Consider the following 20917-nt stretch of genomic DNA (forward strand, 5'->3'; position numbering starts at 1 on the left):
TTTCTTTTTTTTTCTTTCTCTTCTGCTCCTCTCTGCTGTCCTTCGTGTTTCCCCATCCTTTTCGCGTGCGCCGATGCGGTTTCTCAAAACGCTTCTTTCTCTCTGTCGAACTTTTTCTGCCGCCTCTGCCGTTCCCCCTCCGCCCTCCCGTCCCTCCCTCCTTTTCTTTTCCGCCTGGGAATCTGTAGCCGGTGCAGCGGCAGCGGTGCGGAGTTGCCCAGGAAATGAGGGAAAGGGGGAGGCTCGGGGCGCCAGCCCCCGCGAAGCCTGCGGAGGGGCCCGGCTGGGGCCAGCTCTCGCAGGGGGGCAGCTCGCCCCATTGCAACGGGGCAGGCTCAAGCTGTGACAACTTGAATGAGGGGGATTAAAAAAAAAAAAAAAAAAAAAAGATAAGGGAGAGATTTCAGGCGCCTCACTGAATCCTTTTATCCCCAGAAGGGAAAGAAGCTCCAAAACCCCCCTCATTTTGAAGTGAATTCAGAAGGCGGCACTAGCCTTACCCCAGACGGGTAAGAGTCTTCAAAGCTCCTGGGAGTTCAATGCCTTTCGCATTTGGCGTTTGCTTAGCATTTGAGCCGCCTCCCAGCCCGTGTCCTTGTGGTGACTGCAAGCTCCGCGGGGCTCGGGCATCCCCCGCGCGCTCTCGGCGTGGCGGCGGGTCCCGGCGCGGGAGGAGGGGGGGGCCGCCCCCCTGCCGGCCCGGGGCTCGGTCCGGCCCGTCGGGGCCGCCCCGCTCCCCCCGGCGCCGCCCGGACCAGGGGAGACAAAGAAGCGGCCGCGGCCGCCCTCGAGCGCGGCGCCGCGTTTTCTCTCTCTGTTTTTTTTTTTTTTTTTTTTTCCTTTTTTTTTTGGGGGGGGGGATCCCAACCCCGGTGGGAGCAGCGGGGGGCTGAAAGCGCCACTGAGCCCGCCACGACGGGGCGGGCGCGGGCCGACGGTCGGAGTGCCCGGGGCGAGCCGTGCGCTGCTGCGGCCGGGCCCGGCAGCGTGACGGCTGCTGCCGGCCGCGGGGCGGCCCGGGCCGGCCTGGCCCGAACGCAGCTTTGCACAAAACTCTCGGGGATTCGCTTCTRCAGCACGTCCCAGGCTCGGAGGCGCGGTGTCACTCTCCCAAATGCAGGTTTCGTGCCACGCAGTGGGCCATCTTCTAGCATTTCATGCTTTTGTACCTTGTTTTCTTTGGTTAGGGAAAAATACATTGTTGTGCCTTTGATCTAACTCCTAGGTTTATCTGCGAGAGGCCAAGGAAGAGAGTTGAGGTCATGCAGGTAGCCTTTCAGCAGCAGCAAGCTGTGGGGAAAAGAATAGGCATGTATCCTTTTACTGCTACTTGCCTGCCCTTTGAGGATCGGGTAGCACTTGGTGGACGTGCTCAGTTTGCTGGACATAAACCCGTTCTCATCCTGCGTCTTGGATCTCGGAGTTTGAGGAAGCCTTGGCTGCTGGTTCCTGCTGTTCTTTTTGTCTCTGAAATAATGTGTCTAGATTTTATTTAGTATTCTTATGTAGATGTGGCAATAACAGTACTGAATATAGTATCTTATTAGGCATTAGAAAAACAAGTGCATATTGAAGTTACACTGATTTCTAAAATCGCTGATGAATGCCATTAGACTTTGAGAGAGTTATTGATGTCCCCTCCTCAGCATCATAACATGCCTTTGTTCAGCTAAAAAGAATTCCTTGATTTCACGTATATATTTATTTCTGTCAGGGAGATTCAAGCTTCTCTGAATTGGGGCCTTTCAAGGAAATTTCTCTGATGGCTGCCTTTGTTTTCTTGATGCAGGCAGCGTGGTCTGAGGAGCTCAGTTCACCCAGTCAACGTGAAAGCAAGACAAAACAAGGTGCAGCAAATGAAGGGCAGGCGCCAAGGTCCACTGACGAAGACAGCAATGTAGATTTGAGCTATCACAGCCTCCATCTCCATGCATACAGCATTGAGAGTATGACAACATTTCAGAATGGCTGCGGAAACGGCACCACCGTTACTTGTATAGTTATGGATAATAAAGAGCCCCAAAATCTGACCACTTCAGTCAGCCGCAATGGGGGATACAACACCAGCAATAGTCATGAAGAGGAGATACAAGATGATAAACTTAGCCCTTCAAAAATCATGCGCTTTTTCTCAACCCCTAGGAAACGGGCTAATTCCAGCTCTGAGAGGCCTCGTTCTCTGATTTTGATGGGCAACTCTTCTACGTGGAATGCTTTGTCTTCCATCAGAAAAATGGGCTCTTTCAAGAAGTTAAGATCTTCAGTTCTCCAAGGAATTCAAACTAGGGAATGTTCAGATATCTTAAACGAGAATAGTGTAGGAAAGCATGGTTCAAATGGGGCAGTGGTGAGGGTTCAGACTAACAGGTATTCCTATTCAGGACCTCTACATGACTTCCAGAATGCAGTGGAGGTTTTAGCTTCTGATTGCTCCGATGCTGAGGAAGGTGATGATTCTTTTCTGAGGAACACTCATCGCTCACGCAGCATCAGGCGGGCTTATGGTGTTGGACGCATAAATTTGCTAGACACTGATAAAGCTCAGAGTAATCACAACTGTACTAGGCCAACATCTCCTGTCGTCTCAGAGCCAAAGATCTGTGAAATTTTAGTGAAAGATTCTGAAAACAACAAGATCATCTATCGAAGAAGCAAAAGTTCGGATAATTTAAACTTCCTGAAAAAAAGCTCATTCAAACGAAAGTCCACCTCAAACCTCACTGACCTCAAGGTTGCAAATGAAAAACAAATGCCACAAAGGACAGTAAGTGCTACCTCTGCTGACTTGGACAAAACCAGTGGAAACCCTGAGAGGAGGTCCAAACGTTGGAAGAGCCCTATCAGGGCAAAGGATTTTGACCGAGTTTTGAAACTTGTAAGTAATGTTACAGATGTGGCATGGAAGAAGGATGGCCCTAAAAGCACAGCTACTTCTCCCAGTGACCAATCCCAGAGAACAAGGCCAAACAGCAGACTGCACGATGACTATTCGCGCAGGGTTTCCAGTAGCACAGATCATGACAGAAAGAGGTGCACCTCCCCAGCATCTAGCCCAGACTCCACCATGCCTGGAACACCTTCACTGCAAAGCCCCACAGTTCCTCTGGATAAAGAGTCTGAAATGAATGTAGCTAGTGCTGAAGACAAAAGCATCAGGACATCATCAGGTATCCTAGATTCTGTTAGCTTATCACCTACTCCAAATGACATTGGCCCATTTCCTAACGAAGTGTTTTATACAAACTCGGATGAACCAAAAACTACTCGCCAGTTTACATATGAAGCTGAAAATCCTCATGTTCCTGTCAGGCCAACTGCTCCAAAACCTCAAAGTCCCAGTGCAGAGAAGGTCAAGTGCAATATGAATTTCCAGTGTCCAAACCATCACAGCACGTTATCCCTGAGCTCAGTGGAAAGCGAGGAGAGAATGGAGGTACCTGGGCCGAAGCTGGGGAGGAATCCTGTTTGCTTCCAGGACTCTGTKCAGACTGTGTACTATGACGATGGAAATGAAGACAGTGGCATAAGCAGTCACTCTCAGCTGAGCCTCAATTTAGCCTCTGGTACTGAAGAAAAGAAGGAAGAGGTAAGAAAGAAAGCAAACTCCTTYAGAAGTCGTATGTATATGTATCAGGTTTTGCCTTTATTAATGTAAAACAATGCAAGCCAACCTGAATACTGATGGATATTGCAGCTTGTTATTGCTAAAATATGCTGACAGCAATTATTTCTTTTAATATATTCTCTTTGGAAGCTAACGTCAAATTATTTTCCCTTATGCATTAATATCAAAGACGGTTTTGGCAGCAAAGCTATTCATGTACGTTTTCAAGGGCAGTTTATTACACCCTGCAGTTACACCATCTTGTCATGTGGTCTTGACAGATTTTACCAGTCTAAGCAGGGTCTAGTTATATTTCTTCTGAGCTGAAAGATTTCTAAAAATACCTGTAGATATTTAATGTGGTGTTGATTCAACAGAAAATACTTTTTCTGTAGAATCCTTGCAGAACATGGTAGTATTTGTAGAGCAGCATCGTGTGAAAGATACGGTATAAATCAAACATTCAGTTGTTACCCATGCTTTCCCTGTGCCTTGATGGCCGTGCTGGGTATAAGCCATTTGGATACTTGCCTGCGTATTTCAAACAGCAGTACTTTTTGCATGATGGGCTTAATATGTTGCCACTGACAAGCTGGAGAAAATGCCAGCCTTTCGCTGGTCCTCGTTTCTAATTTCATGCTGTGAGTAGATGGCAGATATATTGCAGCATCTCTGAGGTAAGTTCAGGGAATAAACCTGTGCTGCCTCTAAAACACCATGGGAATAAGCATGTGAGTTGGCACTGGAGCAGGTGCAGTGCTTTGGCAGTGCCAGTGAGGAGCTATCCTACGTGTCCTACTAGTTTAAATGACCATGGTCACCTCAGCCCTGCAATACGCAGTTATGTGGTTTTGCACATAGTTAGAGAAGAAGGGTTGACTATTCACTGGGAAAAATACACCAGGAGAAAAATCCTTCTGGATCTGTTTAAATATGAAAAACATTTACAAAATAAAATGGACAAATCTTTTAAGCCACCTCACATTGACTAAATGTAGCTCATATCTTGGGTTTAAATTAAAAACAGAGGTATTATTACTACTGTTGCTCAAACTGTGCTCAATGTGTGTGAAGCCATCTTACTTTTTAAAGCCTGGCATAGATTTTACGAACTAAATATAAACAGCTACAGAGCTAGTAAATGTTGTCATTCTGCTGGAGAAAAGCAAATTTATTTACTATGATGCCTACAGCTGCAGTAAGATTTGAAAAATAAACCAAATATGCATCAATGTTGGGGCTCTGGGATTATTCCTTATCTTGAGTCCCGGAGTTGCCATAATGGTCTCTGAAAACTTGYACTTCGAGAGTATATGCAAGGAGATGCTTTTGCATTGCCAGAAGRCAGGAGAGCCCTAGTGTGCATGAGTATGTCAATAGGATTTCTCACGAATAAAATGGGTAAGTAGTTCACTGGTAGAAATTAATGCTACTCATCTACCATCTAGTGGTGATCTGTGTTCATGACACAATCAAGTGAAATCCTGTTCTTCCGCTTGGCTCCCAATGAATCAGTATTGCCTTTAGAAGTTCTTAAGTGCATGCATACACTGGTTGGATAAAAATTTCCACGGTTTTAGTTTAACACTGCGTTTTGTTATTACCTAGTATAAGCTTTAAACGTCCTCTTTATATTATATTTTAGATGAATTGTCAGTACATTGCAGCGCTCTCTTCAGTTGTCTGTACTGTGCGTTGTGTGCTGGTGGCAGCTCTGTGTTTGTGTGYGGGAGCCAGGACAGTGAAGGGTGGAGCGCTTGAGGAGCTGGAGGGAGATGGCACCCGAGGGAGGGAGTCTTCCCATGCCGAGGGCAGCAGTAAGGGTCCACTGCCCGCCCTCCTGCACTGCCGCCGCGAGCACCCCAGCGAGTGTCTGTGGTCTGCACCTGCATCCAGCCCAGGTCCCAGRAAGCAACATCGCTTTGGGAGGTGGATGCAGGTGTGGACTGGAAGCTGGAGCAGTGCAGGGTCATGTTTACTGCTGTCTTACTGCACAAGGCGGGCAAGCTCCCTGCCCTCTCTGGTGTCCAGGGGTGTCCTCATCCCACGCGCAGCCCCAAAGCTGTGGCCCTCAGGGTGGGTGTGAACTAGAGACTWGTATGCTTTCTCCCTTTTCTCTGAAATTACTCATTGACTCCTCCTTTACAGCATGCTTCCCTCAGCGTGGAGGTAGCTTGGTACCTAAGATTCAGTCTCTCTATGCCAGGAATTTTTTTAAATTGAAGTTTATTCAGCCTGCAGGCRCTTCTATGAATTCCACATGTTCGTACAATGAGGTCACTGGGGTTTGACTATGACTCATTTTTAACTCTACCTTACACCTCCACGTTACAGAACTATTTASATCCAGAAAATTGTTTCTATGACACTCTTCCTGAGCAATCATTTGAAATCTAATGCTGAGCTACACAAATTGAAAATTTTAAGACTTTAAATACACCATGTTGATGGACAAATCTCCACAGTTTCCACATTTTAGGTATCATGTTATCATGTGTATTCCATGTAAAAACCAGCATACATTCCAGTACAGCCATTAAAAACTTTCTGTGGCTGGGAGACCTGGTTTAATGCAAAGGTTACAGAGTGCTAGTGGGGCTCAGAGCTGTTCTCCTTTAAGGACTGGCAGCAGTAGTTGGAAGCAAAACTAGTTAATTCCGTCACTTATTTAGTAGACTAGTTAACAAATGAAATCTTTGAGACTTTGTTACAATCTCTGTGTATTCCCAGATGTGAAAACTGTGTTTCCACCCCGTATTTCCCCAAGGATGTAAAGCTGATTCTGCAGTATTCACGCTAGGGCATATAGCCGTTTGCCTGAATTGCTCTTATAGGTTTTTACAGGTTGCAGGTTTTCTTTTCACTGTCATTCGGGCTTGCGATCCTGTCCCCGCTTCAGGTGTTCCTCCGTCCCGAGTGTTGGTCTTGCAGAGGTCCAGAGGTCGCTTCCTGGAGAAGAGCKAGTTAAAGGGCGCAGGGATCCATCCAAGGCTCAGCTCTTCCTGAGCTGGAGGCGCGAGTCACCAGAGCTGCGCCGTCACAGCCCGTGCCTCCTCAGTCGCTGCTTCGTGCCAGTGTCACTTACTAGTGATAGCACTAGGAGATGATTTTCAATAGCACTACGAGATGATTAGGTACAATTTCTGTGCTTAGGCTATTTTCCGTTGTCTTTTCTGAAGAAGAGCCCCATATTCCTGTGAATAATGAAAACTTAAACCCTTCGCTTTGGCCTGGCGTGTGTCAGCTGCTAAAGCTACCTAAACAACACACACTTCTGAATTYGTTACAAAAAAGATAACCAGATTTTTTGATATATTGCCTAGTCTTTCACAAGCCCATAGAGCACGTGATGTTTAAGTTGCCTTGTTGGCATCTGGCTTCATGGTACACCAGACTTTTTATAACTTATCTACAGCGCCTTATCTGCATAACTATAAATGAATGATAATTTTAAATTATAGTGGTAATTTAGAGAGGTAACTCTGCTGTAATTAGAGTCACATTTTGCTTGCAGACCTTATAAGTGCTGTGAGATCTGTCTGCTAACCTATTTATGTTCATGACATTTGAAAGTCAGTAGCCCCAGTTAACCCATGTTGTGCCATCGCTGAAGCTCAACTGTGTCCAGAGCCATCTGGCTGTCCCAGCACGCTGTCACACACTGCTGGGCTTCAGCTGCTGCTCTGCCACTGCCAAGCAGGTCTCTGGGCTTTGAACACTGAGTGCAAATGGGTTAATCTGGGGGAGAACTTACGGAGAAGAAGAGGAAGGAGAGCTGTATGGATGGGAAAATGGAGAGGATTCAGCTTGGTCCTCACTACTCATCTTCCCTACTTCTTGCTTCAAAATGTGTCCTCACAGTGAAGGAGCAAAGGRGCTGGGTATGACCATATTCAATGCACGTAACGATCCAGGAGCTGAGAATGGACATACTTGGTGCATACTGCAAACTCACAAGTACTGCAGGACTGGGCATGAGCAGATTTGCTGATGTTTAGTGGTTTTCACCTCTCAGAACTGCTATTTTTGGATCTYGCATTGACTTTTTGTCTTTCTTGAATAAAAATAGGTRACAGGAGAAAGATAGAGGAGAACACTTCTTTCTTTTTAGGGGTATGGAGCCCATTATATATRCAAAAAAAATCTTTGGAGTTGTTTGYATTTACCCAGTTTATTTCCTTAAYGCAATTTAGAGTGTGGCTTAATCAGCTTAATCTATAACTGAAAATGTGATGAACTGTGAAGAGTGGTCAGGAAAAGTAAATAGGGGTGAGCTCTTCTAAAACCAGGTTTGTTACTATCAGGAGGCTCGTAATTTGGAGTAGCATCCCTCAGTGCCCCTTGAGTTAGTCTGAGCGACTCTGGCGTGTGTGAAGAGAGCAGAGGAGCACTGTGATCGGCTCACACCGCTGTCCCTGAGGGCCAACAAATGTTTAGTTTGGAATGAGTGACGCTGGACTCACACTCAACCTTGAGCTATTCTGTACAAACCAGGGAGCGCTTACACACTGTTTCCACCCCTCACAGTTACTCAAAGAAATACTTCCAAGAGAGCTTGCCCAGAGCAAAACCAGAAACCACTGTGCATTGCTGCAAACCCAAACAACAAAACTGATCACTGAAATGATGCAGAACGGACCGCTCAGAGGACACGTATCTCTTCCTTCTTGTCACAGCAAAAGTCTCTTCCAACCAGTAGTGCCGTCTCCCATTCAGTACAGCCCATAATCATTTGTTGCTCTGTCCTGTACTAGAAAAACCCCAAGGCAGTGGTGACAGCCATCTGAATTCCAGATCAGCTTAAATTTTAGACCAGTAAATGTGCAGTGCTGCATGAAATTGGCCACTCCTGAGCACCAGGGGAGTAGGAGAGGTGGTACTGCTGTCCCTGCAGAGGCTCTGTGGATGCTAAAAGGGAGTCTTCAGAAAGACTCCATTGCAGTTAGCTCTGAGAAAGCTGCTCCCTTTCCGTATTACCTTCACGCTCCTCTGCCTTTCCGAAGAGCATTTGATATTTGATTCTGCTGTAGCTTCCCGCTGACGTGTCGGTAATACCCAAGTGCTGCTCGCCCTGCGATCACGAGCAGTGGTACCCCGGAGAGCAGAACGCTGCTTCTGGCAAGGTAATTYGGTTTACATGTAGAGCAGAGTGTTGAGCTGCCAGTACTGAAAATCCATCTCAACTTCAGGAGGCTGCAGTGTGCAAATTGAACTCCGGCAGCTTTATCGGTTTCCCTGAGCCACCTGCGCTTTTCCCGGCTGGCATCCAGAGGCTGCCGTGCTGCTCAGATTACAGAGCCCAAACTACTTCTGAGCGGGGTGTTGGTGGCTTGCTGGAAGAGTGGCYGAGCGCTGGGAGTAGATGGAGCACAGCAGGCTCAAGTCTTCCTAATCCAGGCTCAACCACAGCCACCTCACCCTTATGCCACAGTGTAGGAAGTGCTAGTTTGCAGATATAAAAGCCCAAGGCAACTCCACCCCAGGCATGTGGACAGCTGCTGGGACCTGCTGGTGACTGGGCTTGGGCTGGGAGAAGGAGAGTCTGCTCAAGGCAGATGGCAAGAGGGGGAATCAGGGGACCTCAGCACTGGAGACACGCTCAGACATCCAAAAGAGTGTGGCATTTTTTGTGTGTGCTTTTTTTTTTACATAAGAGTTCCATTTTCAGCCTGTAGTTATCATCTGGCTTTTGAGGTTGCCCAAAGGATGTTTTAAAGATAGCAGGCAGCCTGGAAAAGAAATTTGTTTATTTTACTAAATAAAAAGGAAATGAACTTTTTTTAGTAAAGTTACGTGATTTGGGATATTCTGAATCTTGATTTAAAATGATACAGGGATTTATTTAGGGATTATTAATGAGCATACATCTTCTAAAAATAGGCAGTACTACTTTAGTCAGRAGAGGCAATACTGCTTCACTGTATACTACATGCTTACCGTTGTAATTTAGATACCAAAGTAAAGAAGAAGCAGGGTGAGAGCATCGTCCAGCAATCACCAAGTATCAGCCATTTGGAAACTAATGTGAACAGTTTTCTGGCTTTAGCATGGTTGCATTTTCATTTGACTGATGAGACTGTTCCTGCAGAGCAAATTTATTGCCTGCAAACTCCCATATGCTAGTCAGAACTATTTCTTAGCTACACTTGTTTTTGGAAGCGGGTTAAATGACAGAAGCGAGGATGAAGAGGATCAAGAACAGGTTTGAGAGTCATGAGATCCGTGTGTCATTTCCAGTTCAGCTGTATGCTTCCTATGTGACTTAAATTACTTAACTGCTTTGTGTCTGCTYCTTATCTGTGAAATGTGAATATTATGAAGGTGAACTCGTTAATCTTTGTAAAGCACGTTGCTTGGATAGAAAGCATTATGCTCGTTGCTTATGATAAGCATGCTTTCAAGGATCAGGTTAAATGAAGCCAGYCTGCATTAAAATTGCCTTAGAAATCCAGGGCCAAATTTTGTTTGTGCTTGTATCCGTATAATGCTATTTTTAAATGACRTTTTATAGGTCTGTTGTTAGTTAAATCACTGCAATTGTTTTTATGTCAACAAATCCCAAGAGCAGAATTAGATGTATTTTCTTCTAAGCGAGGGCAACCTCTAAAAATGTGTGTTTACAACAGTAGCTTGTTTTGCTAGTGAGGACTGATYTTACCATATTGCAGTTTTTCCTACATCAAGGATAGGAGCTCGTACTAGTATTGTGTAGCAATATTCCTGTAGGCGTCCTCCTTTGAGGCAGTGTTTTGCAAATTTTTAAAATAAGGGCCTACTTTATTATTAGCACAGATTATCTTACTAATGATTTTAATGCCCAAAAAATTAATGCTAGATTTTGAATGTAGTTTTATTATTTTCATTTATTCTGTTTTGCTTGTTTATATAGGTATAAATTGATATGGTAGACATAAATACATATGATACAGATAATCAATAAGCTGGTTTAGTGTCTTCTCAAAGGATAATAAAAAGATGTTGATGGTAGAGGAGGCACGGGAATGAAAGGAAGGGATATATAGTGTAATTTGCATTCAACTAGAAAGTAATAGATGACAATTTTCTTCCTGTAAGTGAACTGTACTGATCTAATAATTCTGGTTAGCTTGTGRTAGAAGATGCAAACCCTGACAGGATCAGTGCATTTTTCTACCATCATTTCTACGGTAACAGCTGTTATGATGATACCACTGTTGAAAATTGTCAGTTTTGTTGAACCAGCAGGGAAATACTGGGCTAAAGCGATAACACTTTAGGATGTTTTTATGAAATTTGGAAGGAAAGCAATAAATACTTGTTCCCTGGAAGGCTGTATTGTAGCCAGAGTCTGATAATCTCTGTGTCTGCCACACTAGTGTGCAAATAAAAATATTGATCATGTCCTTGAAAGATATAACAACCTTCTGACCTCCGCCAGTGGTGATGATAAATGAACTTCAGCTCATGTTCCCCCACTGCTATTTAGCAACATGAAAAAGTGCAAAGGTTACTTTTTATCATGTAACTGGGTGGAGGCATGTTGCCTGAACTTTTACTGCGTTAAGTGAAGGTGATAAAATTATTTATGACCACTAGGTCATGATCACGTAGTCCTATACATTTTTGCTAGCTCATATGAATTGAAAAATCACTTCTGTTATTCCTACTGATTTCCTAGTGTTTGTGTATTCCTGTTTTATACAGAAACACCAGCTATTTAATTGTCAGCAATTATAATACTGGCATATATTTGTCATTGCTAGCATAGTAAGTTCCTATGTTTTTACAGAGACTCCTGAATGCACACAAAAATGTATCTGTGTATCAAACTCAGAAATATCTACATGAAATAGCACAAATACTGTTTTTTTTCCTTTTAGCACTCCAATTTCTGCTTTCCTTGTTATCTTCAGAAGAACTTGATTGATTATCCATCATAAGTTTTCACTGAAAATATGTAGTAGTTAAGGCTGAAATTTCTCAGCCTACTGATTATTTTTGAGTTATCTGCTTAATTTATAACACCTTTTTAAAGATTGCATTAGGAAGTGAATATGTATTTCATGTAAGGACATTATTAGGTTGTTGTTATCTCCTTTCTTTGAATTAGAAAAAGGCTGCTGTAGTTAATGAGGGGGCATTTCAGCCAGGTAGCTCAAAAGCAGATGAAGAACATAAGAGGGGAGATACACCGCTGCCCAACACGAAGCAAACACGACTTATTGRGGAGATGAGGGGGGCGAAGGGGGAAGGAGAAAGCGGGCCCGTTGCTCTAGCGAGCAGTTCCAAAACATCCCTGAGCTGCAGCTGCAGCTGCGCAGCCCCTGCACCGTGTCTCCAGCCCTGCCGCACCGCTCGCCAGCGGCACGCTGCTGCGGAGGGGAGGGAGGAGGATGGTGATAAATAGGTAATGGTAGCAGTAGAAATGYGGATGACTGAGCGTGGAGCCTTGGTAACGTACACCAGCAGGAGCATGTTCATAGAGCTGTGCTTTTATTTTCATTAGGGAGTTTACTGGCATAACTACATTAGCAAAAGGTCGCACAGGCGTTGCTAGTTGCCAGCGTAGTGATGGCACCAATATATCAGCCGTCACAAGCAGCAGATTGCCCGGTAGCAGGCTGTGTGCAGGGTCAGCCATTTATGGCTTATTGTTTTTTCTGCTGTAGAGTATGACTGTCAGATGTATGATGAAATATCATTCATCTTTGATATAACTGTGTCAGCAAAAGTCCTCCCATGCAATCTCAGGCACTGGCAAATTTTTGCCATTTCACTGATTTAAGTTGCAAGTGTATAAGGAGCACTTGCTAAAGTGTTGTATGGGTGGGATCTTACACTGATTGAGAGAAGTATCCATCTCTCCTTGGGCAAAGCTTCTTKGAAAACAATTTTTGGTGCCGAATTTATAAGATACACAGTGTAATCTRAGACATAATTGCAGAACTTGGCTCTCATCTGGCTATAAAAGCCAAGCTAAGACCTCAGTGATTAAACACCTGATGCTGATCTTGCTTACATTGGTATTAATGAGTAACAGGGAATGCCAGCAGCAGTAATACTCCATTAAATGAGACAGGGTTGTACCAGTGCCAGATCAAGTTGAGTGGGATCATAATCAAGTCCTTGAAGCTGCTGTACCTTGCTTGTGAAAKCAGCCTGGGTCCAGACCAGGGGAGATTGGGTCCAACTGATTGGGAGTCCCAGTAGTGTTACTGGCTGGTGGTGTATACTGGCTAAAGTAATGCTACAGCATTTTCAGTTCCCTGAACACAGACACTCGGTGCTATTTGAGGTGCCCTGGGCAGTTCCCCCTCATCTCCAGATGCTGCTCCAGGAGGCCTCGGGCCCCCTGTAGGTCCTGCATTATRCTTACATGATATGTGATATACACAGATGTTTTAGATTCCCTAGATTATTTGAAATGTTGCTATGTTGAAGCAACAGAATCTCACCCTGGTATTCTACTGATTACAAAGAGCTTTAGCATCTGGCTAAAATATAGACACATGTATTGTAGATATCAAAATTTAAATGTCTGAATCTGAAGCTGAATTCCACCCTAAATGTTAAAAGTGAGTTATTACATACGGACAATAGCAAATGAAAGCCTGGATCTAGGTAAATCTTCATTTAAAATGATTGTATTTGTAGAAATACTGCTGTCATTAAAAGAAGGCTATGAAAAYAGAACAATTTAACCAATACTTCCTGTTAAGAATCTAGGTGTCCAGATAATCTTTATTCATCTGCATGTAGTGCATTTAAGTAGAGCTGCCTGTRTTTGCAGTCTCATAAGAATCTTAAGTAAATACAACTGAAAGGACAAGATGAATAATCTTGTTTAGTYTTCAGCATACGTGATGCTGTGCTGTTGGCTAGACTAGCAAGTGTGAATTTCAGAAAATCCAGTGGGGACCCGGCTTTAATTACCTTTACTTCTCAGGAATGTTGAAATTCCTTGAAAATTTGATTAATGGTTTTAGTGCGTGGCTCAGTGCACATTTCAATTTTTATCCCACATGGAATGCCCTGTACAGCTCTGCCTGTGTCTGTAGATGTTATTGGTAGTTGTTGTAGAATATAAGCCCCATTTCAGCTATGGTGGATTAATCCAGAGGAGGTCACTTGAGGTCAGTGAAGGTGTACCACAGTAAAGTCAATAATCAGTGAAAATATCCTGCAAATTATTTGTTTGTCTGATTTTTTTCATTGATGTGAAGCATCATACTTATGTTTAAGTATTTGCAATATTATTTGCAATATTGGAGCCTATCAGTTTGCTGGATTTATTCCTACTAGTAAACAGTCATTTGAACAGGCCCTCCTGCTTGAGAAGGTAGGTGGTCACTTRTAGGAATGTGAGGTTATCAGTGTGGTTTCCTCAGATTTTTGCTTTGAGAGGATAATGTTCTCTGTTTTATTAGTATTCTTCAATGCAGACTATATAGCTAAGCTTAAAATAGGAGTTCTTCAGACCTGTTTATTGCAATTAAGCAGATTCTCACTGTCATTTGGATCAGCCACTGTAGGTGGAGTGCTGCAGAAGGAGAACAGTCCTCTCTTCGCAAATGTTATTGCTCAAGATAAGGGTGTAAAAAGCAGATTAGGAGATGACACGTGACGTGTCCTTTCCTCAGTCTAAAAGTACAACATCATGAGATGAACTTTGCCTGATTGGTCATACAGAGAATGTGTTCACATTTGTAGCTGCTAAAGAAAAGACTTTGCAAAGCAAAAACAGAAAATGACTCTAGTGAACTCCATTCTCAGCCACTGTGTGTGTGGAGATCCTTTGCCTGTGTCTGATTCTGAGGTAAGAACCTTATTTTACCTGTGATTTGCCGCTCTGACCTCCGAGGAACTGTTTTTAAGAGGCTGGCCTCGGTGGCGCTGTGTTAGTGCACCAGCTAGGCAGTTGCTCTACTGAATTGCTTTAACTGTTAAAACTAAAAATGAGCTAAAATCTGCAGAAAAGTTGAAGCATTACTGGGTGACAAGTGAATGCAGTGAAGTTCAGATTTATGCAATTGTTTTGTTTAGAATAAATGTCATGTTGTAAATAAAATAATGTAGAACAGTACATGACTGATAACTTTTCATACTTTAATTGTAGTAATTATGTTAAAATGCATAATATTTAATAACTCTGCCTACTAAAGTGGTGCATGCAGTAAAATTTATCTTGAGATGTCAGTCAAAAAAAACCCAGCAAAATCTGCCCGCTGTGAGGTGGCTTTCTAAAAAAGACTAATCAGAGTTGAACTAGGCTGGTTGCAAATGGTATGCAGAGAAGGTGACAGAAGATAAGGCATCTTTTACAGACTTTGCTGTAAAAGGCCCGTTCTAGGCTGTAACATTGCTGAATATGCAGTGCTTGAAATGCCTTGATCTGGTCTAAAACAGATGAACAAAATGTAACCAAGCAACAATGAAAATGATGCCTCTATTTTTGGAATACATACTGGCTTTGAACATTATTATAAATGTATTTGGGCGGTCTAAAGATATCTTAATAAAGAACCAGACTGTTTGCTTGTTTGTTCTTTGAAGACGGAATAAGTTCATAGTTTGTGTGAGAAATGATAGCAGGGTTCACTTGCTCGACAGTGCCTTGGAGTTTGTCACTCATGCCATTAGGCGTTCATAAAGGTACCACCCAGCCCAGAAACACCCGTCTTCCTCTTTCTATTTCTTTTCTGCCCTTAATAGAGAAGCCAGAAAAAAGTCAAGGAAACACTGAGAATTTGGAAATTTGAGGGAAAATTGAATGTAAACTTTTCTGAAGAATAATTTCTCTCAATATAAAAGCTGCAGGAGTTTTGCTAGAAAAGTTTGAAATGAGATTATCCCAGTGCATTGAAATCCTTCCAGGTGTTCTCTCTGACAAGTATGTCACTCGTGGTTATTTTTTTTTCAAACTTGCCATACTAGCACAGTTATGACATCTATAGATATTAACCTCTGCAGGCCAGATTTGTTGTTATATAGAAATGACAGGCTCATTTTCCGAGAATCTTGTCTGAAGACATTAGTTTTTCCCCTGCATTTGTTTTATAATATTCTGTCACCACTTCTGCTTTGTATGGCTAGAACCTTCCTGATCTGACAGAAAACTAGTTTCCCCCTTCCAAAGTGGCTCAACTCGCTAAACCCATTCACCGGTGGCCACACGATCTGTAGATCTGGCCCAGGAGCGCGGGAGGGAGCGAGTGGGACTGCCCCTTTTGGCATCAGCGTGGAGTCGCACAGGATCATCAAACAATTAAACTGCAGCCTTACGTTTCTGCAGTGCTATCGATTTTCATTGCTGAGTAAAGTTAAAGCAAAGGAAGACGTGTTGATTGAATTTTGTTAAAGATGTTTACATGTAGCATGCTCCTTGTGCACATGAACAAAGCCTATGAGTACCATAAAAGTCTTTTTAGGACCTTATACAGTGAATTCAGTGTTTATGATAGGGCTGGTTGCTACTACAAAAGTAGTAGTTGACTGATAGTCTTGTTATTAGACATGCTGTTTGCCTAAGATGTGCTAACGATCAGGTGTTAACCTTAGCACAAACTGCATGTCTTTCTTTTGCGGAGTTACTTTCTTCCTGAATTGTCAGTTGCATTAGTTATATTTATTRTAACACTTTCTTTTTAGCAATGTTAAGTTGATCTGCCATATCAAAAACTCACAAATGCTTAAGCGTCAGAAAATTCTGTGGCTTATTTGACTTGTTCACATTTAAAAAGGTTGTTTCTGATGACCACTGGAAGAAGTCCCCAATCCAGGATGAAGAAAAGARAGACACACAAAAGGTCACCCCCAGGAGATGGGGCTCTGGAAAAAGATCTCGGCCCAGGCCTCTTTCAGACTATGGCCAAATGTCAGTCAGAAGTTTCTCTATACCAGAAGATGCGGTTGCTGTGGAGTCTCAGAAGACAGACTGCTTGGATGGAGAAGATCAGCCAGGATTGGCTTCTGTTGGGTCTGTGGTCCAAAGCAATACAGTAGGCTACCACAGAGGGCGAAAAAGAAGACCCATCTCTGTGATAGGTGGGGTGAATTTCTATGGAAGCAGCCCGGCAGAAGAAATTGAAGGTCTGCTGACACAAGTAAGATAAGAGATGTGCTCTCTGCAAACTACCAAGACCCTTTCACTTCCTTGTCTCTGTCTTCAACTTAGAAAATAGAATGGATGATTCCTTTACTTTCTTCCCTGTTGTCAAGCTGATGTCACATACTTACACTTCTGCTTTCCTTGTCACTAATTACTTTGTCTTGTTGTTGAAAAAACAAACGGCATGGAATAAAACTGATACTGACTTTGGGGTAATCTTGCTCATATTGTAAATTAACCTTATTTCTTTCTTGGAATGCTCATTATTTCTAGCATTGGTTTATAATGTTTATAATGCAGCTGTGTATGTAGCCACCTTACTGTTTGTAGGTCCCCAGGAACACAGGACTACAAACAATATGATAAATATGAAATCTGATTATTTAAAGTTCTCCAAAAATAGGCCTGGTCAAAACCTATGGTATTAGCTGTGGTATTCAAAATCTTAGTGTTAGCATATCAAGCACACTTAAAACTAATGAGGAAGTTGCTGGAGAAAATTAGTAATATGAAATTAAGAAAATAAATAAATAAATAAATAGTCTAAGAAAACTGGTAATATAGAAAAGAAATTGAGTCCTTCCAGGACTGTTGTTGCTTGTTCACATATGCCTGTTCGTATACTGCTAAACTGACCTTATGGAACATAGGTAACCTGTAAGAAAATAATTAGTGGTTAAATTTGTAATTGAAAGGTATGCATATACTTACTTGCCATTTCTGTTGCCTTGGCTAAGAGACCAAAAAAAAAAAAAAAACTTTAGATAAAGATAAAAATAGCTCTTTCTTTTTTTTTGCTTTCCTGGAGGCAGTCCTGAGCTGGTACAGTACGTAGAGAAACCTCCTTTTCTGTTGCTAGTGGTGGACCTGTCTTGTAGTCAATTATAGAGCTTCAGTCTCAAGTGCTTTTAGTAAAGCTGCATTGAGCAGAAGTTCTCCACTTCACTGAAAAGCTGGAGGGCTCCTAATARATTGATTAAGCAACAATAACAAAAAAAGCAGTATTTACACCCTAAAAAATTATGAAGCTGTCTGATTCCAGTGGTTATTAATAGAATTTGAATCCTCTTAATCTTCCTCATGCTGCTTGGCCTCCTGCTGGGAAGTTCAAGGCAGTATCATTTGTGGTACAGTACCACCTTGAATGAAATCAAATGCTGACACAATGATAGGATTTTTAGTCTCCTGTGGAAAGTAATTTTTAACATGAACATTTTTTCTTGTCATATTGCACATTTTTTCATTATATTTTCCTGATGAAAAATGAATCCTGAAGTCTATACCAGCAAAACTCCAACTTAAGCCAGTGAAAGTTTCACCTAGGCAGAGGCAATAAGTTCAAACCCTATGTAGCTGGGATATTGTTTAATTAATTTTATCAATACTTATGCCTAGAGTGATGAATGTATCAAAAATTATAGGCCATCTTAATCAGAAATAATGGATGGATTTCAAGGGAAGTGCTTTCTRAGATCACAAGAACAGTCAACCAACTTTGACAGCTGTCCCTTGCATTTTGATACGCATTAAGAGTACCAGCAATATATTGTCTTTAAATCAACCCAAACAATCTGCTGTACTGTCAAAGTTACTAAATGTCATCCAAGCCCTTAATTTGCTGCTGAAAACAAATTAGTCTTTTTCAAAGCTTGCTCACATCGGTCTGTTAACCAAGGAATATGCATCAAGTCAGCTGGYGAAGTTGACTCTTTACTCATTCTGATGCTGCCATGAGGCTGGGATTAAATGAACATATTGCTGAAACACTGGTCAAAGATCAAACTATGGAGCATCCCCACCAAGAGCAGTTTCATGCTCAACGATGGCCATCCAAGGTCTGCCACTGAGAAACAGCAAGTCCTTCTCAGGCTGTGGAAGGAATCTGGACTGAAGCCTTAAAAGAAAATTTTAATTGCCCAGAAATAAATACATATGTTTAAATTAATCAGTTACTTGCCTAAAGTAATTGGCATTGCTTCTATTTGATGCAATATATTGAATTTATTTTTTGTGTTGTGATTCTGTGACAGGATCCTGATATATTGCTAAAATACTAAGGAAAGGAGATTTATAGAATGAGGTTTTAGTTAAATCATGTTAAAATACACATTGAGGTTTTTTTGGTGGTCATAGTTAGAAAGTAGATTGAAGCTAAAATGTAAAAAGGACTAATGAACCCAKAATACATACACTCCAAGTATTTTATATGAGACTTTCAAAGGCTGATCTTCACGTTGGTGATTTTTTCTTAATAGCTTTGAAAACCCAGGGGAATATTKTAAAAGTGTAATGTTAAGTCCTTCTTTATTATGTTTTGTTATGGTCTGACAGCTTAGGTGTGAGAAAAAGTTTTCAAACAATACTAAATAATTAGTTTCATAGCAAAGCATCGACAGATGGTTCATAAAAAAAAMCCCTGATGTTTCAGGTTATTTTCTTGAAGAGCCTGTGAGTACTAACAACTGAAAAACTAAGGGGAGATCTAAAGATTTTCTCTGCAGTACATATGAAGAGGTTTTGCTGTTTAATGTGGAATGTTTATGCAAGRTCATTGAATCTGGCCAATAAGAGAGTAGTTTGGAGACAATGTAAAATTAGACTCAGTTTGCAAATAGTGGTGGTAGGTTTTCTAATCATAATTAAACAAATGAAAGTTTTAACTAAAGAAAATGGCTTCCAGATAAAGTAATGAGTAAATTTAATAGCATCTTTTCTTAATGAGACTACTGGGATCTTCCAAGCAGAGGATGATATGAACAACTATTTTTGACTTTCTTGTAGAACATACTTATTTTGCTTAAAAGCAAGACATTTGAAGAAAGAAAGTATCCCAGGAAATGAACACAACTTCCCACTAGATAGTTTTTAGTCATGTTTTCACTTTGGGGCTTCTCTTCAGTTATATTTTTACAATGTCAGTRGTGCAAACTGTTCTGGAACGAGTTAGCTCCCAGAGCACTTAGGCATAGAGTATTATATGCTGAAAAGTATTAGAGTGTATCTGATCATAACAGAAGGTCTTGGAGTTTTTAATAAAGCAAAACACTCATGTTATAAAATATTGACTGCGGTGATGATGGGTGTGTTGTGCAGTGTTTAAGCAATGCTACAAGTGCTTGAAGCAGGGCTGCTGAGTGCCCCTATAATTAGCTGAAGTATCTGAAGGAACCTCACTTCACCCCGGGGTTCTGCTCAGTTGGACTTGCTTGCAGCGCTGGTTATTAATACTGACTTTGCATCTCTTCTCTGTAGCCAGCAGCCCGGCCTCCGGTGCCGGCCCACCAGGTCCCCCCGTACAAAGCGGTTTCAGCCAGGTTCCGGCCGCTGACCTTTTCGCAGAGCACGCCCATCGGCCTCGACCGCGTCGGGCGCCAGCGGCAGATGAGAACGTCTAATGGTAAGATGTGGAAGTCTTTGTGATCTTCTGGAACTCAACTTCATAACGCAGCTTGGTGGCTGCAGGCATATGCAATGACAGCGTAGCACACAATTGCCTTTTCTTTATAACTTTCTCRATAGTAGCTTTTCTTGCCATGTCCATGTAAAATTCCTTTATCACATCCACTGATTGATAAATTCCTATGATTTATTCTTCTGTACCATTTTCACTCCTGTATTTTCCACTTTCTATATTCATAAACTTGCCTGCAGATATTTATAGAGTATGAAGGAAATAAAGCCTAAAATGCTTTAGTTCATACCTGAACCATGGACATTTTACCATTACAAGGATGTATGCTCACACCACACAAGTTATTTTAACTTTTTTCATTCATTCAGCTTAATTCCATAGATAGAAAAGTGTTAAATAATCAAAGAGCTTGCTCCAGGGAATTGTATGCAGTTGCAGGTGATTACAGAGGGGTGAAATAGTCCAACAAGGTTTCTGGTACGTGAAAGACAGATGCTTGGAAAAGATTGCCTGTTTGGAAGCAGTACCTTTTACCAGACCCTCTGATATGCCCTGTGCATTTTTTTTCTTTAATTCTGTTCACTGTTAGCAAGCCATGCTATGTTGAGTTAATAGAAAGGCATATTTAGTATTGGTGGAACGTTTCTTGGCAGATGATACTAGAGAAATCTGGGTTAATACCATTTGCCTTCTTTTGGACAACAGCAAGCATCATCTGAAGACTTACTAATGTTTCACTGACAAGAAATAAAAGCAAATAACAAGAAGTAAAAGCAAAATTTTCACTTTAGATCCTTCACTGTTAATAGTGAAC

The 20917-nt window shown here is 42.1% G+C and overlaps 1 protein-coding gene across 1 annotated transcript in view; it reads left to right on the forward strand.

The window, feature by feature from the left end:
* Nucleotides 1-1799: 1799 nt before the first annotated feature.
* Nucleotides 1800-20917, forward strand: part of SPATA13 (spermatogenesis associated 13) — a 50218-nt gene continuing 31100 nt past the window's right edge. Inside the window, exons 1-3 of the mRNA XM_085321759.1 lie at nucleotides 1800-3586; nucleotides 16324-16686; nucleotides 19944-20088. Of these exons, the coding sequence (XP_085177885.1) occupies nucleotides 1949-3586; nucleotides 16324-16686; nucleotides 19944-20088 (2146 nt within the window). The 5' untranslated portion in view covers nucleotides 1800-1948. The remainder of the gene's footprint in view (nucleotides 3587-16323; nucleotides 16687-19943; nucleotides 20089-20917) is intronic.

Source organism: Rhea americana, unplaced genomic scaffold, assembly GCF_003343005.1.
Source record: "Rhea americana isolate MKP2758 unplaced genomic scaffold, rheAme1 scaffold_71, whole genome shotgun sequence".
NCBI classification, from domain to species: Eukaryota; Metazoa; Chordata; class Aves; order Rheiformes; family Rheidae; genus Rhea; species Rhea americana.